General features: G+C 38.4%; 1 protein-coding gene across 1 annotated transcript; it reads right to left on the bottom strand.

Moving 5' to 3' along the window:
* Positions 1-256: 256 nt before the first annotated feature.
* ankrd29 (ankyrin repeat domain 29) lies at positions 257-20,080 on the bottom strand. The gene is made up of 10 exons (XM_066647122.1): positions 19,931-20,080; positions 11,152-11,262; positions 10,683-10,781; positions 9,784-9,882; positions 5,875-5,973; positions 4,613-4,711; positions 3,656-3,754; positions 3,120-3,215; positions 2,044-2,142; positions 257-1,045 (listed from the first exon to the last, which is right to left on the bottom strand). The coding sequence occupies exons 1-10, from the start codon at positions 19,940-19,942 to the stop codon at positions 962-964; spliced, it is 897 nt and encodes a 298-aa protein (XP_066503219.1). The 5' UTR covers positions 19,943-20,080; the 3' UTR covers positions 257-961.
* Between the last annotated feature and the right edge of the window lie 278 nt (positions 20,081-20,358).

The following is a 20,358-nucleotide window of genomic DNA, read 5'->3' as shown; positions in this document are numbered from 1 at the left end:
GCCTTGTGATGGACTGGTACCCTGTATAGTGTGTGTTCCTACCTTGTGCCCAGTGATTCCGTATAGACTCTGGACCACATCCCTGAGCTGGATAAGTGATTATAGAAAATTAAAATATAATACAGAATTTTTTGCTTTTGGTGTACTTCTCCTTTAATATACTTTCTGAGTTGTTTACTCTGTAACAATGCTAATTTCTGTGATTAATATTTTTATTATGTATTTGCTTAAATAGTTTAAATAATACAGACTAAAATATTACATACACTTGAACCCACTTTAAAAACACTTTTGTATTACATTTGAAAATATTCCATTTAACTCACACCTTTGTTGTAAATAAAAACAGGGAAACAACGCCGCAAAAGAGCTCAACAACTTTTAAGCTAACACAGCTATAATCATCCTTTAGGCTGAGCATATGTATTGCACAATTCTCCCTTTGTCATGAGGAACACAGAAAAATAATTCACAGTTTCACAAACAAACTGCACCACTTTCGCTGCCTCGATGTTCTGTAAGGACAACACAATGTAGTGAATTCTGTAAGATACATGAATACAGAAAAAAATAATACCTTTAGAATATTAAAAAACAGAAATATGGGATGAAAATTGTCAGTGCAGTTTTTTGTTAATATTCTGTTATGCATTAGGGAATTAAGTTTATCACTCATTGCCCTTTATTGTCTCTATAAGCAGTGTTGGGATTTGATTTGTTGACAAAAGCCACATACAATGTACTTATAAGAGTGTTTCACCAATGCATCTTCCGGACAACAAACCATTTTGCTTCTGTGTTCATGTAAGTGTTTGTGTTTTTCAAATAATGGTGCTAGTGCAAGCAGACACCATATGAAATATTTTTTGTTTGATATTTGGCTCTGCATATTGGCGGAGCATAGTGCATTTGTTATTGGACACTAAACCAAAGACTGTAAAATACCAACAGCCAACGGTCATCAACTTTCTCCGTTTAAGATTTGTGAATGCAGAATCCTCAGGATGCGCTCGTTCTTTGTAAGATCTGCTGGAAGGTCATTGTTCTGATGAAACATAGCAGAATAAGGTCAGTAACAACAATATGGTCAATGGCTGTGTCAGCAATGGGTGCACCATAAAGTAGCAGAAATCACTCACTTAGTCTGTAAAATACTTTGCATAAATAAGTTATTAACTTAATTCCACTTATCCCAGAAGTAATCGATTATCCAAGACATGATGGGTGTCTGAAATGTTATACATTACTTTTGCACCGGAACAAAAAATTAAACTAATAAACTGTTTTTGTAACAAAAGATCTTGGAGGGGACATAAACCTAATAATAATTGTTCGCTACATGAGCTTCTTTTTCCATCCCTAAATAAACACCAGACATTAAATTTCAGACACTATAACTTTTCAGTGAACCACTCCATTAATTACATACTTAATATATCCATAATAAATCCTAGGAGTAATAAGTGAATCATAAGTCTAAGGTTCAATTTGTAAAATAAAAAATACTTGAAAGAATGGTATTACAGTCTCTGTAATACTTTGCATCAGCCAGGAGAGGTCAGTATTAATTTGAAAAATAACTGCTTAACTGCTAACTAAAAGTAACATAATGCAATCTTAAAATATATATGAAAAACACAAAATATGAAAACAGAAAACATATTTTTATTACTGTCATAGGTATTTTGATGCTCTTTAAGACTATCTGATAAAAAAAAGTATTGATGACTGTAAGGTAGACTAAAATGCTGTTCTTAAGTCACCTTTTTTTAAAAAACTTTCTGAGCTACCTTAAAGCTTTTTAAAATTAGCTTATAATAAGTCTGGAACAAAGTTTTTTCAATTTAAGACAGCAGTGTTTCTATTATATATTTTAGAACTCATTAATGTGCAGGCTCACCAGTGTCTACATGAGGTATCCCATAAAGCTTTAACAAAATCCAAATCATCTCAAAACCTAGAGAATGTGAGTGTTGTAAGATGGGGTGTGAAAATAAATCCTGAAGGCTGGTAAAGCAACAGATATCCATGAGGTATATATACCTTGTTGCGTAAGTTAGGATCAGCATTTGCTCCCAGGAGAAGCTTAACAGTTTTCAGATTTCCACCCATGACTGCAGCATGAAGAGCTGAGGAGCCATTCTAAACAACATGCAAAAAAAAAAACAGAAGACAATACAGAAATGAGGGAAGCAGTAAAATGGTGTTACTTACAATTTTATTTTATTGGAACCGTTCGGTGGTGGCCAGAGGTCCTCTGTTCCCTGGACCTAAAAAAATGCCTGTTCAAGTGTTCAAGGGTACAGAGAGTTAAGAGGTGAATTGGGACACCTCTCAACTTCAGCGCTCCACCATCCACCGCAGTGAGTGGCTCGGTGTTTTACTGGAGCCTCGAACAGAAATGTGTTGAACGTTGTTGAGGTAATATTTATCATAGTCTCATCTTTATGTTTGGAGAATGTGTCTGTGGCACAGCCATTTGTTTTCTACTATGTATTTAACCAACAGAAATCTTGTCTGTCCCTATAACGACACGAATACACGGACACATCCCATTGCCGACTTTCTGACGAGTAAATTAGCTACATATGCAAAGCTTTTTTTTCAACTTTATACGAAAACGGACAAAATCTCCAAATTATTAAAGCCAGAACACCAGAGCGAGGTGTTACTCAAAATAAACGAGGCTGTGAATTATTTACGGCAGTTTTATCAGTCGGACCCTTATAGAAATCAGAAAATGTTAAGGTGCTTGGTTTTAGAACTATTCAAAAACAAGAAATAAACTAATTTTATAGTTTATTACTTGATAATATCATAAACAAAGACATTGATGTGAAGTACCTAAGCTTCTCCAGACCTTCCAATGACAAGGGTATGTATTTTGGGCTTTTCTGTACTAGAAAAACCTCTTGCCTATTTTCTACTTGCTACTTGTTGTTTGTTTGTTATTTTGTCATTCAAAATAATACACAATGCAAAGAACAACTGATGTGTTCACATAATGTAAAAAACTGAAAAATGTTACAAATGACAGCAAACGGTTTTCTTTGGACAACATATTATAATTTGGTAAAGAATAGGGTCAGGTAACAGGTAAGAACAAATATTTTTCATACCTTTAGAAGGCCTAGAGAGGGACTGAACTTGAGGAGCTCCTCAATGACATTGCAGTGTCCTTTGTGTGCTGCCTTAAAAAGGGCTGTGGAGCCATCCTTTTGACGAGAAATTAGAAAGAATTGAATAAATCTGTGAGAGAATATTTGGACAACTAGTAAAATATAAAGGCAGTTTTAGTTTTCTTATCAATTTAGTCATCGCCACACTTTATGTCGACCTGTACCATTCACAAAGGCTTCCTCTGATACAGGTGAAGCCAACTACAACTTTCAGGATTGTTGTTAACATCACAGTTACTTAACACATTTGAAGAATAACATAAAATGCCAGAGCTGTCATATCAGCTAACAGATGTACTCATTGGCTTGCATCAGATTGCGTGATGAGGAGAGAGTGAGCCATCTTACTCACCCAGAGAGAACGTGTACACTTCTAATGCACGCGATTTTAAAATATTCAGCAATATTTCCCTAGCAAAAGACAGTGATGTGTACAAAAGACAGTAATGAGTACATTGTGAGGTTCGGTGTCATACTTTTCTGTCAGCATCCCGATCTGCACCACGGAGTAGCAGAACTTTCACAACCTCGCTATGTCCCATCTGAGCTGCCATCCACACTGGGGAAGTGCCATCCTGCAACCCAAGGTGAAAATAGTACTAAACTAGGGAAGTGCATGCCCTTGAAGAAAGTGCAGACTGACTGATTTTGTCACAAAGCAGCTTTACATAATTGATATCAGGACCTATGTGAGCAAGCCAAAAGTGATAGTGGCAAAAAATAATTCAATCACTGTAATTAAAAATTGTGACTGTATCTACGTCCCAAACACTAGCTGGAAAATTTTTCTAGAGCTGGGTGGCTTTGTAGCAGAAAGCTTTTCCCCCACTGAAATCTTATGAATTCTCTGAACTAGTAAGAGGCCAGGAACCTGTGATCTGAGTAACCATGGTGGTTCATAGTGTGTGATGATGTCTCGCAGGTATTCAGGGGTAGATGGTTGCTACAGTATTCCAGGTGGTTGATAATTGGTGTTGGTAAGTAGTTACTATACTATTCCAGATGGTTGCTAGGTGGTAAAATATTATAATTAAGTCACATAAAGAGTTTTTTTCTTTTCCTGTTGTTACCTTCAGCAGCAAGCTGATTGGCTCTTCTTTTTTTTTTTGGTTTGTATTTAAACAAACACTTAGTTTAGCATTATGATGATTATGATGCTCCAGTGAGTTGTATAATGGAGAACAGAGCCTCTGCCATTGCTACTTTTGGCACAGCACAGCAGAAACTGTACAATGTAGATTTTGGAGGAGGGTATGAAAAGACCCTTTCCCTCCTCCTCCCTACTGATTTCATTACAGTGTTGTAAAAATGATTTACACTGGGGGAGCCCCAGGAGCAAAAAACCCCAATCTTACCTAGTGTTCCTTTAAGTGGCAGTGCTGATGAGCTAAGAACACTTCTGTAATGGATAAGCAATAGAATGTATTCTCTACCTCACGAGGCTGGTTCACTTTGGCTCCATATGACAACAGCTGCCGGATGACAGTCACATGACCTTCTTGGGAGGCTAAGAAGAGGGGTGTGGCACCGTCCTGTAATGTGATATGACACATAGACTGTGAGACAAACAGAAAACAGGTTCCAACACTCCTATATGGCAATAATGGCTAATAGCCATCCACCCTGAAAAATATTACAAGCCTGAGAACATCTAGTACAAACGAAAAGTAAACAAATCCCAGAACACACACTCTTAGAGTATAAGCAGCTGGCTCTTTTATCTCATTCATCCAAGATATTACAGTTTTCATTTTTTTTCCTGTGTTTCCTGATTACAAATGTTTCTGATCAGAGGTGGACAGAAATATGAATGACTCTGTCCTTGTTGCATACTTTTGGTGAAAAATAAACCAGTAAGTGAGCAACAGCAAAGCACTTCATGAGGTAAACATTAAGTTTAAATACAGATCAGTGATTCTTCTCATGTAAATGGCATGTATATATAGCAATTTTTAACCAATATGGATTGGATCCAGGACCCCAACCACATACCAAAATTTATGAATGCGCATTTGCTTAAGCTGTCATAGCATTTGCATATAACCTATGCACACCCTCCTGTATATTTTAAATCTATAGACTGTTTATTGGAAATAATAGCATGTAAATATTTTAGTTAAATATTTATAAATAGTTGATATCCTATGCGTCCTCTCACCATAATAAAAAAAAAATTTAATCAACAAAAACCGAATAGAGTAAACATGAAAAAACTGGCTAAACGTCTGAAAATAATCATTAACCAACCAAGTTTAGAACTAAGTATGACTTTGATTTGGCTATTTTTTCCTTTTTCTTTCCATTTTAACCCCGTTTTTCAGTAACTTAGTGGTTACTGATTCAATAAATTAGCTAGATCTTCTGAAAATACCTAATCTCTTCCCAAGATGGGAGAGTCATATGAAGCATCAACCCATCTTTTAAAACTGCTGCCTAAACACAACCAGTAGTTTCAAATCATTCTAATTTTCATTCCAAATAGTATCCCTCAGGTTTTAAAGAGAGCTATTTTTGTTTGTGTTGATGTGCAAGGGTGCAGTGTTTAGACTGTGCGTCCAGCTCAGATCTCTGCCAGCAACATGTGACCGCTGATACTCTGAAACAAGAGGAGCTGGCACAGCTTCTACACACATGCAGACACATTCCTAGTCACAGCTTCTATAAGAGCACTTCAATCAGAGAAGTGTGGACTCACACTAAGCTGGTCGTGGACACCAGCTCCATTCTTCAGCAGAGTCTCCACCACTTTGCAGCGTCCATTCTGGCAGGCTGCAGACAGGGCCGTTCCACCATCCTGCAGAAAGCACAACATGCAAGGCAACACATTTATGTATCTGTCAATATACACCAGCCTGAGCCATGCTGAGTTCTAGCCTGATTTACTGCCAAATTTAAGCACTTAATCTGAATTAAACAGAATAGGGTCATTCATTTATATTTGTGCATTTATTTTTTAATTTTCAAGAAATATTTTTTATAAATTCATTCATTCATTGTCTAAAACTGCTTATCAAATTCATGGACAGCAACGAAACTACATGGAAACAACAAATCAAATTTTTCCATTATTTTTAACTTAAAAATGTATTTGTGCTCTTGATATCCTGCTGTAGTATATTTTGAGAATGGGACGTAGGAGATGTGCTTTGCTTTGTCTTCACTACAAAGCTGATGTTATGGGGCCATGTGAAATTTTCTGCCAGATAAACAAAAAGGAATTTGGTGCCCTTGGTGAAGCCATCCAAGTTCATCAGAGACCGATCATACCTTGTTCTTCTAAAGTCAAAAACATCTCTTAAATTCTGTCCACATTCAGAGTTTGTTGTTTCTGCACCAGTCTGTTAGCCGTTTCACCTCTTCTCTGCATGCTGACTTGTCATTTTCGGAGATGAGACCCACCAAGGTCATGTCATCAATGAACTTGATGATGTGGTTTGAACTGTGCATAGCCGTTCCATTCCTGTTTCTTGCAACCTTGTGCTCTCAAGTGAACCGGCCTGTATTTGAATCAGTTTAGATGGGAAACAAGGTGGTGTTGGAGAAACACTTGGTTCCAGAGTTGCTGTGGCTGAACTAAGTGCCACAGCCAGAGTCAGAGATAAACAGAATCCTGTTTATAAACAGTCAAAGTTGTTCTTTTTTTGTACATCTGGTTTAGATCAGTATGATACACCTGTTTTTTTTATTTTATTTTTTTTTTGCAGTTTTGAACCTTCCTGTTGAGCTCATTAACAGCGGTGAAAATAACATAGGATAACATAGGATGCTTCTTTGGCACTAAGATGATGGTAGTTCATTTGAAGCTACCTAGGATGACAGCACTGCTCTGGAAGGTGTTGAAGTGTCAGTGAAGAAATCTTTTGAGCACTCTTCAAGAAATATTTTCTGGTCCAGCAGAGTCAACTCTGCATGGTAAGCTGTGGTAAGACACAGCAACTTAAGATTATTGGAAGGATGGGTGGTCTGACTTGCTGCTGTGTCTTACTGAGCCTTGAACTGAGCATGGATGTCGTTCAGTGCATTTGGAAGGAAGGCATCACTCTCACAGGCATGTAGCATTGTTGTGATGGCCTGGATGCCCAGTCACATGCACATTGTGTCACCGCTGTCCTGGAAGTGGCTGTAGATGTTCTTGCAGTGTGCTCATTTTGCCTCTTGAATGGCCCATGACTGTTCAGCCCTTGATGTTATCAGGGCAAAAGTGCACATTTATCTCAGCAGTGTGTACACATTTATTGTCAGTTTTTAAGTGCTCAATTTATTTGTCAATAAACTCTTTACCCTTTTTTAAAAGCACTCTATAAATACTTTGAGCTGCATTTGTGTGTAACTGGGGCAATTCATTCATTCATTGACTGTAACCGCTTATCCAACTGCTTATACACAGGGCCAATTCAAATAAAGCTTATTATTTATTTATTTATATTTATTTATTTATTTATTTTATCTGGGGTTTTATACAAGGTAAGAAACACCTAGACAATTCATATGCAGTTGCTCCAGGAATCTACCTATTTAATTTAATTTAATTGTATGCTATACAATTTGTTTGTGTTTAGATTTATAGGCTATCGCAAAGTGTACATTTTTTTCAGGTAGGCACTAGTCTATCAATACATATTATAAAGGAATAGTAGTGACGGAGATAATGGGATGCCTGACTGTAGCTACAGATAAGACTGTCAGCTATAGATTCTCCTTCACTGTAACAGAAGAATGTGTCAATGACACAAATTACAGCTTTGTGTGGGATGAGAGAAGTAATCACTGTAATTAATCCAGACCCAGTCTGTCTGCAACGGCTCTACCAAAGCAGGTATTAAACTTACTGTGAACAACGGTCAGCACATTTGCCTGCTTTCTAATTGCTCTAGATCAACTCTCCGGGCTCACTCTTTCTATTTCAGTCCCTCTTTCATAAACATATACACACACTCAAACTGACAGTGCAGTATTCTGCAGTATTTTGCTTACTTGTCAAAATGCTTTATGCTATTTAGAACTTAGCCATAACACCTTGCAAAGTCGGATCCTAACTTATTAGAATCACCATTACCGGTATCAGCTTCTTAAATCTATGTCTTTGATGACTGTACACATCAACCACATACAAAAATATATTTATACAGTCTCTTTATTAGGCTGATATGCCATGCTACTTAAATAGTGCTGTTAAGTGAGAAAATCAAAGTGCTGCAAAGTAGAAAATCGATCATGACAAAACCCTAAAACAGCTTTCTATCTATTAATGTCCAAAAATAAATGTGTAATCCTATATTTAATTTCCAGTCAAAATTAAGTTAAATCCTTTAAATGTTGAAAATAATGTATATTGAAAATGTGTTTAAAAATCATATCATTGCTACTGAAACATTTTATATTGCGATGATAAATTATTGTCCAGCCCTAAGGTAGGGAGAATACTAAAAAAATAAAAAATAAAAAACAATAACAATCATGCCTGGTACAGCCTAGTGGACCTGGAGGAACACTGAAACTGATCCAAACAGTTAAAAATGTTATTTTTGAGAGAACTCTAGCTTCAGATCTAAGAATCCCATGGGTCTATGCTTTCAGTGGGAGAAGACATCTCAACATTATGGGCCTGAAAATATATTTAGCAGTTTAGAAACTGATACTGAGAAAAGGAGGGGCACAGAACTCACACCTCAACATCACTGAATCTGTTTGTGACTGTTGAATCAGCAGAAGCAGAAAATACTGAAAGCTAATTTACTCAAAAGAATAGAAATTGTAATAAAGGCAAAAAATGATTTATGATGATCGTGAAAATGAGGAATTATTTAATGACAATTTAACTTATTTAAAGTTAATTAAAAGTGCAAATTAAAATTGAAAAAAGCATAGAAAATTCAGCAAGTGAATATAAAGATTATAAAAGGTGCATTCTCCGAAGGCTCAGACTTTGCAAGGTCACTGCTCATAACTTTATGCAATTCATGACAAAATTGTCATATAGTTCAGAACATTTTCACAGAACATTCAATGCAGGATTTTAAATAATTTGGGACTCTGATCATCTACTGTACTTAATATTGTGAAATGATTTAGGAAATGTGGAGAAATACCACTCCATGTAGAGTAAGGCAGGACACCAATGTGGAATGAACATGACCCTCAAGCCCTCAGATGGCACTACATAAGAAAGTTTCATGTAACAGTGATAAGTATAAGTACATGGGCTTGGGAGGTCTTGAAATATATTACTGTCATCCAACAGAGTCCATCACTGCCTCAAAAAATGGAACCCGAAACCCTATTAAGTAAGAGGAAAGAAAGAAAATCAATTCTATGCAAAACTGCTGACAAGTTCTCTGTGCACTAGCTCTTAGATGGTCCAAAAGACGGTATCATCAGTGACAACAGAATGGGTGACTTGCATTTTATGAGAACTTTCCACTAATTAGGTTTTAGGTGCTGCGCCACCGTGCCACCCAGGGAGATCTTTGTGAATTGTAATTGTAAGTTTATAATGATGGACTAATGAGTTTCCTACAGAATCAGAATAAGATACAATCATAAGATATCCTACTCCCCTAAGATTATACTCCCCTACAAAATAAGCACAAACATTCTCTGGTACCTTAGTCTGGAATTCAGTGGAGGCGCCGAATTCAAAAAGGAGCTTGATGATTTCATCATGTCCTTGTTGTGCTGCAAAGAACAGGGCAGTAGAACCTGTCTGAAGAAACAACAAAAACACAAACATGCGAAAGTATATGTCACACTCTCATTCAAGCCTACGCAAGGTCAACAACAACATGCACACCCTTCATACATTATCATCAGCCACAGGGCACACATCCTTAAGTAGAACCATTAACGAAACCCTTCATTGTCCTATAATCCTCCACATGGCTTCACTGAAACTGTTACAAGTGTAGCAATGCTTCTGAGGAAATAAATGGAGATGCTACAAATCTAAACACCACAATTACTGAACGGTTTCAATTTTGTAAAGAATGTTTCAAAATTTAAATAATGTTAAACAAATCAGGAATAAAATAGAAAGTATATATTGACTGCTTTTAGCAACATTAAGAGAGATATCAGATTTAAAAAAAATTTATGTCCATCCTAGGCCTTTCTTAAACTTATTTTATGCTGCACAATGTCAATTCTAAACTATTTATTTTTACTGTTGGAACATACCTGCTGTCCTTTAACCTTCATTAACATGCCATAGATCACTGGAAATGGTCCAAAGTTACTTAGTAGTATAAGAAATCAGACCTTTTAATTTTAAAAAATTCTTTACATATTTCATATAAGGTGCAAACCACATGTCTAAAACAGATATAATTCAGAATCACTGACACATCCCCATCCATTCTGTTATCCAATAATATATATTAGTTATTATTGTCCAGAATACAAAACCATGTACTTAAGATAATTCACATGCATGATAACTTTATCAGGAGTCCCATCATAAGAAACGTTTCTCAGTTCCTTCAGCCTAAAATCCAGCAGAGATATTACCTCTCTCTGGAGGTTGACATCTGCGCCCTGCTTGATGAGTTCCCTCACACACTCATAATGACCACTGTAGGAAGCCACCATCAAGGCTGTTGTACCATACTAGTAAAAAAAAACAAAAAAAAAAACAAAAGCGATGCATAAAATATTAATATTAAAGCAATGACCTTATCCAGTGTAACCAGCATTTTAACCACCAAAATATATATATTTATATTTACATTCATATATTTATGAATGCTATTTTCTTTCTTTTTTAAACAACTTTTTAAGCAACTTACATGAGGTTGCAAGTCATAATTATGGGATGCTAAGTTATAATTAGAAGACACAATATTGTTATTTTGTCTAATGAAATGGCTATATAATTTTTTGTGTTTTGGAAGTTGGCTTCCATGTAAATGTGAACTGATTTGATTTCAATGCTGAATGCTGAAATAATGGCTTTAGTAATGAATGAGATATTCCATACATTGTCTTTGCAGTCGACATCTACTCGACCGCTGTTGAGCAGTAGTTGAAGAAGGGCCAGGTTCCCCTTTCTGGCTGCCCAAAACACAGCATTGGCCAGGGGTGTTTCCTTCTGCCAGAGACAAAAAAACAGAGTAGGCTTTTTCATCATGTGCCCAGGTGATGTAATGGATTATGTAACTAAAAGATTATTACATTGTGGTGTGTGCCATTGCTGTCCTAGCACAAAGGACAGCAAGGGGAAGGAAACATGCAATGTGACTCAAAGCATGCCCCAAGATAAATTCTCTGTTTAAAGTTGTGTTGTTATTGCTCATGAAGTTGTGGTAATCGTGTTTGTCACGTTATTTTGTGTTCAGGAATCCTGAGTGTTTGTTTTGAGGGTACTTACCACCTCAAAGTGTCTTATACATGATTATCCCAATCCCTTTATTTTGTGTGTTGATCAATGCACTCGTTATGATTTATCTTAGTATAAGCTGTACAATAGTTAATTAAAGAACATGTATCCCATTAATGAGGACATCTACGATTGTGGGGATATGCTGTTCTCTGGTTTGTTTACGTTCAGAAGCTCCGTGTTTTTTAAGGTGGGACAATATGTTTGAGGGAAAAAAATAAACTGTTGTTTGTACATGGCTGAAATGTAAAATGTAAATTTTTATTCACTGTTTGAACTACCACAGAAGCTCATTTGATACTTAAGTTGATTAGTTTTGTAGTACTTTAGGTCTGTGATTACTTTCATGCAGTTAGGGCTCTCTCATGACCACTTATGGTTATTGTCTCTTTCTGCCATAAGCAGAGAGAGAAATCCTAGTACCCTGGACCAAGACACTTTTTTTGCCATTGAAAGACACTGGGGAAGGAGTTTGTTTATGGATTTTTGACCATTCTTCTAGAAGCACATTTGTGAGGTCAGACACTGAAGTTGGAAAGAAGGCCTGGCTCGCAGTCTCTGCTCTAATCCATCCCAAAGGTATTCTATCCAGTTGAGGTCATAACAGTCAAGTTCTTCCACACCAAACTTGCTCATCCCTGTCATTATGCACCTTGTTTGTGCACTGGTGTGCAGTAATGTTGGAACTGGAAGGGGCTATAGACAGGTGGTATCTACATTTCTTACTTTCTCAACATTTTAACATGGTATAAGGTATAATAAAAAGTGAGCCTCATACCTGTGAGCACAAATTTTGGAACATGTTGCAGGCCTCAAATTCAAAATAAGTGAATATTTGCAAAAAAACAATAAAGTTTATGGACAGCACGGTGGCGCAGCAGGTTGTGTCGCAGTCACACAGTGGGTTCGATTCCCACCCCGGGTGACTGTCTGTGAGGACTTGGTGTGTTCTCCCCATGTCCGCGTGGGTTTCCTCCAGGTGCTCCGGTTTCCACCCACAGTCCAAAAACACACGTTAGTAGGTGCATTGGCGACTCAAAAGTGTGAGTGAATGTCTGAGTCGGTGTGTTGCCCTGTGAAGGACTGGTGCCCCCTCCAGGGTGTATTCCTGCCTTGCGCCCAATGATTACATGTAGGCTCTGGACATGAATGAATGAATAAAGTTTATCCATTGGAACATTAAATATCTTGTCTTTGTAGTATATTCAACTGAATATAGGTTGAAAGGTATTTTTAAATCATTGTGTTCTGTTTTTATTTATGTTTTACACAACGTCCCCAGCTCATTGGAATTGGGGTTGTACATGCCTGACTAAAAAAACATTTTTCAGCAAATTTCAGCAAGTGGTGCTGGAAGAACAGAAAAGTTAATAAATAAGCAAAATAAGACTCCACACTGTTCAATAGCATAGCTCATTAGCTAACAGGCACTCGTGGTTTAGCACACCACAGCAGATGATTTTCCAGGAAAATGAGGCTCAAAACACACACACTTGGAGAATAAAATCCTCATATCTGTGAGCATAAAGTTGAGTGTAATGTCTTCTGAGTATATTCGGTTTTCATCTTCCCTCCTCTCTTTTTTAACCCAAACTCAGCAATAAACTCACAACTGCCGTGGTTACTGTTGTGTTTTTCCCCAACCATTTTCAGAGTGTGACATCAACAGCCAATGAGCTCCCCTCCTGTGGCCTTTTTAAATTCACATGAAGGAACATGAATGGGCTTGTAGTTAAAGACAAAAAAAAAATACAATTTTGACACACCACACATGTTTTTATACTGAAATGCCACATTCATTTTGATATGCCCGTTTGGCTGTTTCTGTACCCGTTTGGAAGCTGTTTTGATCGCTCGGGTTTTCCTGTTTACTCGTTTCCATTGTTATTTCTATATTTATATCTGTTTTTATAACCTACTAACCATCCATAGATCTATCTTTTAGATTGTCTCCGCAGGAATATTCATTACAGAGGCACTAAAACTGCCACCGGACCCTGGAGTAACGTTCTTGGTGTAAGTTACTAAAATTCACTAAAAGCGGTAAGTACCTGCAATTCCATGGCTACTACTGGCTGTTTTGCCTGCTCAGAGTGTGGCATGTTTAGTTTAACGCCCTTTTCCACCTCTAGCGATAAATATAGTGGTTGTATTTGTAGTAAGTGTCAGCTAGTTAGCTCTCTGGTGGATAAAGTGGACCAGCTAGAAGTGCGCATCCGGAGCTTATTATTGTTGAGGGATAAACAGCGAGATTCAGTGTTAGCAACTCCGGGTGCCTTAGGGAGAGTTAGCACCCCCACGACTCCGGCGTTAGAGCCCTCACAGCGGGGTGAATGGGTGACGTCTCGGCGTCATAGCCGGAAAGCGAAGGCTGATGCTAACGCTGAGGCCAAAGCTAGCCCACCGGGACACCACGCTCCTCCGATTCGCGTGTCAAACAGGTTTGCCCCGCTCAGCGAAGCACCCGCTGAGGAGCCTGTTAAGAGTGCTCTGGTTATAGGAGACTCTATTGTTCGGCACGTGAAATTAGCTACTCCTTTAGGGGCGCCGGCAGTAACAGTTAGCTGTTTATCGGGAGCCAGAGCGCCGGATATTAGTGGCAACCTTAGACTGTTAGCTAATAGGAGATATTCGAGGGTAGTCATTCATGTAGGGGCCAATGATATTCGTCTGCGGCAGTCTGAGGTAACTAAGGGTAATATTACAGAGGTGATTAAACTGGCCCAGACGATGTCCGATGCCGTAATCTGCTCTGGCCCCATACCAATGCGGCGTGGCGACGAAGCTTACAGCAGACTTTGGGCGTTAAACTGCTGGATGTCCAAGTGGTGTTCCGAAAATCAAGTGGGCTTTATAGACAATTGGTTACGTTTTGAGGGCAAGCCTGGTCTTATAGGTAGGGATGGTATCCACCCCACGCGGGAGGGTGCTGCCTTACTTTCTTGCAGTATAGCACATAGTCTTTTAGTTAGTCAGCAGAGTAGTGTAGATAGCTGCTGACAATCCAGAGCCGGGACCAGGCCGCAGACAGACAGGCTAAACCGACCGTCTGCGAACTGTCTTGAGACGTCACCCAGGTTCAACTGTATTGAGACTGTGTCTTTCCCCCGAACTAAATGTAAAAGTAGAAAAACAAAATCAGCCTGTTTCAGCAACCTAATCAATATTAAATCATACACAACACCTAGCAGCAACACCTCAGAACTAAAATTTGGGTTACTCAACATAAGATCACTAAACTCAAAAGCACTCATCGTAAATGATATTATAAGTGATCATAAATTCAATGTTTTCTGTCTCACGGAAACGTGGGTTAAACCAAATGAATATTTAGCACTAAATGAAGCCACCCCCCTAGGCTATAATTATGCACATAGCCCAAGAATATCGGGCAAAGGAGGTGGAGTATGTGTAATTTACCAAAATACCCTAGAAATTAGTCTTAAACAATGTGACACCTTCTCTTCTTTTGAGGTTCTCTCCACTATTATTACAAATCCGGTCACAAAAAAGGACGCATTTTTATTATGCAACATTTACAGACCACCAGGGCCTTACTTAGAATTTCTGAAAGAATTCAGCGATTTTGCTACAAACCTAGCGGTGTGCAATCATAAAGTTATAATTGTAGGAGATTTCAATATCCATTTTGAGAAGGAAAGTGACCCACTAAAAAAGGCATTTACCTCAATCTTAGACTCTATTGGTATTACTCAAAATGTAACAGGGCCTACACACTACTGCAGCCACACTTTAGACTTAGTTCTGACACTAGGTCTTAACATTGACAAAATTAATATCTTACCGCAATCCTCAGCAATCTCCGATCATTACTTAATTTCATATGAGCTACGTTTTATCCATAATATATGTAAGAACCCTCGCTATTCTACAAGGCGTATAATAAAACCATCTACCGCCCTACAATTTATAGAAAACCTACCAGAACTATCGACCCCAGTTCCAACTCCATCAGACCCAATGGACCTAGATGTACTAACTGATTACCTAGAAAATACCTGTCGATCTACTTTAGAAAAGGTAGCACCACTTAAACATAAAAGTATAAGACAGAAAAAGCTCGCACCATGGTATAACGATAAGACCCGTACTTTAAAACAAACATTACGAAAACTAGAGCGGAAATGGCGATCAACCAAGCTTGAAGTGTTTCATTCTGCCTGGAAGGACAGCCTTATAGAATATAGAAATGCCCTCACTAAAGCTCGCTCAGCATATCTGGCCTCGCTGATCTCCAATAATAAAAATAATCCGAGAGCACTGTTTAGTGTGTTTTCTAGAATTACAAAAAATCAAGCAGGTTCTGAACAACTAATTCCAGCAACTCTCACCAGTAAAGATTTTATGGACTTTTTTAATAATAAAATTGAGAATATTAGACAACAAACTCTAGCCACAGGATCAAATCCATCCTGGCTGCCACCCGATGTGAATGAAATAAAACATAATATAACTGTAAAAGAAAGACTTGAAACCTTTTACCCACTCCCACAATTAGAACTAGAGAAGATTATCACCTCCGCAAACTGTACAACTTGCACACTTGACGCAATTCCCACAAAGTTGCTCAAAGAAGTACTACCAGCTATTATTGATCCTCTTTTAACTATAGTAAACTCATCGCTTAGTCTGGGCCATGTACCCAAAGCTTTTAAACTAGCAGTTATTAAACCTATGATCAAGAAACCAAATCTTGATGCTAGTACACTGTCTAATTACAGGCCTATTTCTAATTTGCCATTTCTGTCTAAGATCTTAGAAAGAGCTGTGGCCCAACAACTTAGTTCATATCTACATAAGAATCATATATATGAAAAATTCCAATCTGGATTCAGGCAACATCATAGTACAGAGACAGCTCTAGTCAAGATAACAAATGATCTTCTTCTTGCCTCTGATCAAGGCCACGTATCCCTGTTGGTGCTTCTTGACCTAAGCGCAGCCTTCGATACAATAGACCACAATATTCTCATAGAAAGGTTAGAAAACATGGTTGGAATCACAGAGACAGCCCTATTATGGTTCAAATCTTACTTAACGGAACGTTATCAATTCGTAAAAGTAAACAATCTAACTTCAAATTATTCTAAAGTAAGATTTGGAATTCCACAAGGCTCTATTTTAGGACCATTATTATTTACATTATACATGTTACCGCTAGGCACAGTTATAAGAAACCATGACATTAACTTTCACTGTTACGCAGACGACACACAATTGTATATTTCAGCCAAGCCAGATGACAAACACAGATTAAAGAAAATAGAGGACTGTGTAAAAGACGTGAAAGGCTGGATGTTGCGTAACTTCCTCCTTCTAAACAGCAACAAAACAGAGGTCCTGCTTTTGGGTCCAAAAGTGACAAGAAATAAATTATCAGATTTAATTTTAAATCTCGCTGACTTTCCAGTTAAACCTGGTTCAGCAGCAAAAAATCTTGGTGTCATAATTGACCCGGATTTATCATTTGATCAACACATAGGTAGTATCACTAGGACAGCTTTTTTACATCTTCGCAATATTGCTAAGATTAGAAATGCCTTATCCCTCCAGGACGCAGAAACATTAGTACATGCCTTTATTACTTCAAGGCTTGACTACTGTAACGCACTACTGTCAGGATGCACCAGCAGCAATTTAAGAAAACTTCAACTAGTTCAAAATGCTGCAGCTAGGGTCCTCACTAAAACTAGAAAATTTGAACATATCAGCCCAGTTTTATCATCACTTCATTGGCTGCCTGTTAAATTCCGCATTGACTACAAAATTTTGTTATTAACATATAAAGCTCTACATGGGCTTGCTCCTGAATATCTTCAAGATACAATTTCCTATTATGAGCCTCCACGTTCACTCAGATCACAGAATACTGGATTTTTAAATGTTCCCAGAATTCAGAAGGCCTCAGCTGGGGGAAGAGCCTTTTCTTATAAAGCCCCCCAACTCTGGAATGATCTTCCAAAAAATGTTCGGGACTCAGACACAGTCGCAATCTTCAAATGTAGGCTAAAAACTCATTTGTTTAGTTTATCATTTGGTAGCTAATGCTCCCCCATAGATAAAGGCGGCAGATCCGGGGGGTGCATGGACACAGGGAATTATAGTAAACTGAGACGCTGGTGCTGTCGTCCCGCCGCTTCTCGCGATCACTCAGGTTTGTTGACGGTGGAGCGGAGGGATGCCAGTGTTTCAGGATGCTCCCGTGTCTGTGTGTCCTCCTGGTTCTCTCCTTTTAGTTAATGCTGTCATAGTCAGATCTGCCGGAGTCATTAGCCACACTCTGGAAATTTTTATATTTTCTACTTTACAAACACAAAACAGTTCAAAACTAATTCCATCCCTTTACATCTTTCCGAGTAAACGACTGCCCACCTGTCTGTCTGGACACTGATGGATGACTGTCGAGATCCTCCTCCACGCTTCAGACCAGCTGCCCACGCTCCAGCAACCACCAAGTGCCTTGAAGCTGTCCCTACACTGAAGTTCTCATGGACTACTAACTATCATCACCAGTAGATTGACCAGAGGAGGATGGGTCACCCCTTGTGAGCCTTGGTTCCTCCCAAGGTTTCTTCCTCAGCTGGGGGAGTTTTTCCTTGCCACTGTCGCCCCTGGCTTGCTCACTTGAGGGTTTTACATTTGTCTTTACATTTCATGTCAAATCTTGTCTTACTGGAATTCTGTGAAGCTGCTTTGTGACAACATCAGTTGTGAAAAGCGCTATATAAATAAATTTGATTTGATTTGATTTGATATACCATCCACATTTTTAAATATCACGGTATACGGTATTATCGTTATACTGCCCAACCCTAGAAGGGGTCATCTCCAAAGTGTTCCCACAAAGTTGGGAGCATGAAATTGTCCAAGATGTCTTGGTATGCTTAAGCATTAATAGTGCCTTTCACTGGAACTAAGGGGACGAAAACAACTGAAATTCCTGAAAAACATCCCCACAACAAAATCCCCCCTCCACCAAATTTTACATTTGCCAAAATGCAGTCAGACAAGTACTGTTCTCCTGGCAACCAACAAACCCATACTCATTTATTGGATTGCCAGATGGCGAAGCATGATTCATCACTCCAGAAAACACATCTCCACTGCTCTAGTGTCTATTGGCAGCGTGCTTAACACCACTGTATCCGACGCTTTGAATTGCGAACTATGTGTACTATGCACCATGTGTAATTTTACGTGGCCTATCACTTTGTGGCTGAGTTGCTGTGGTTCCCAGTTACATCCACTTTGTTAAAATACCAGACAGTTGATATTTAGTAGTGAGGAAATGTCATGACTGTTCTTGTTGTTCAGGTGGCATCCTATCACGGTACCACGTTGGAATTCACTGAGCTCCTGAGAGCCACCCATCCTTTCACAAATGATTGTAGAAGCAGTTTGTATGCCTAGGTGCTTGGTTTATACACCTGTGGCCATGGAAGTGATTGGGACACTTGAATTCATTGGATGGGTGAGTGAATACTTTTGACAATATAGTGTTTGTTATTGCTTTAAATAATAATTGGAATTTAAAGTTGGTAAACACCAATTAACTATTGCATCTTTTAAGCTATAAAGGGGAGTTAATAAGAAGTTAAGCTCACAAAAATGATGTGAAGCCAAGATTCGCATGGTACAGAACTAACAGCAGGACATGACTGTCAAAACATCTAAATTTAACATTTAACATCTAATTTTAACAAATGCCTGACAGACCAGACTTGGTTAATCATGAGAAGGGGGCGGGCCTGGCAGGCAGTGTCTGACCAGCCAGGCTGTCAATCATTTCAATTATAGTGTAACCCTGCCTCCATATGATATAACAGAACAACGTTTAAATAATTGATTTCTTGGACGGAAAAAAGAAATGGGCAAATATTAAAACAGGGAAAGCTAACTGTTGGAATGAGACTTTTGGCTGCCCAAATAAAAACATGGGGGTAGCGGATCGAATATCATACTGCCACCAGAGGCACTGAACCTGTGCTAGCTTCATTTTTCAGATGTTTTTGCTGTGCATGTTTTCTACAGTCGTTGATCTTCTTTACCACATTACTGCACCATTTTTCCATATATACTAAAAGGTAAAAGGCTATATGGCTATTCAAAACGTGAATTCAATGCAATGTAAACAGTAAACACTACATATGAAGGTGCTACTGCCAGACCCATCCCAATCTATGAACCAGGACATATTGATGTTTTAACGTTATTACACTGAGTCAGCAGCTCTCCATGCTCACAGCACATATTTTATATTTATGTCTTTGCAACGAGCTCTTTAAAACTGATTTTCTCGTGTGCGCGTTTGTGTGTGTGTGTGTGCGCGTTATTGCAGAAAGCTCATGAAGCCGTTTACCTTGAAAGACATGCCGAGATCATTCGAGCCTCATCCCGCGCATGCGCCGCACACTGTTTTATTGTCCACTGGTGTACGAGGAGAATGTTTCGTTTTAAGATTGCCTCGAGGTACTAAGGCTTACTGCAGAACTCGACACGGGGCGTTTACTTCAGCAGACATTCTCTCTCTCTCTCTCTCTCTCTCTCTCTCTCTCTCTCTCTCTCTCTCTCTCTCTCTCTCTCTCTTCCCCCCGCTGAGACACGCGCGCGCGTATTATGTACTTTGTGGGGACCATGTGGTTTAAAAAAATAGGGTTTTTTAAAGCTGCAGCTAAAGCTAGACATTGCGTTGAGGTTAAAAATATATTATTTCTGAATTCCAATAGAGCTTGAATTATGTATTGGCAATTTAATATTTTAATCTCTCGTTACCACATCTAGCTAAGT

The sequence above is a fragment of the Hoplias malabaricus genome, chromosome 16 (assembly GCF_029633855.1).
Source record: "Hoplias malabaricus isolate fHopMal1 chromosome 16, fHopMal1.hap1, whole genome shotgun sequence".
Taxonomy (NCBI): domain Eukaryota; kingdom Metazoa; phylum Chordata; class Actinopteri; order Characiformes; family Erythrinidae; genus Hoplias; species Hoplias malabaricus.
The sequence above is the reverse complement of the archived record's forward strand: the minus strand, read 5'-3'. Positions and strand labels throughout refer to the sequence as shown.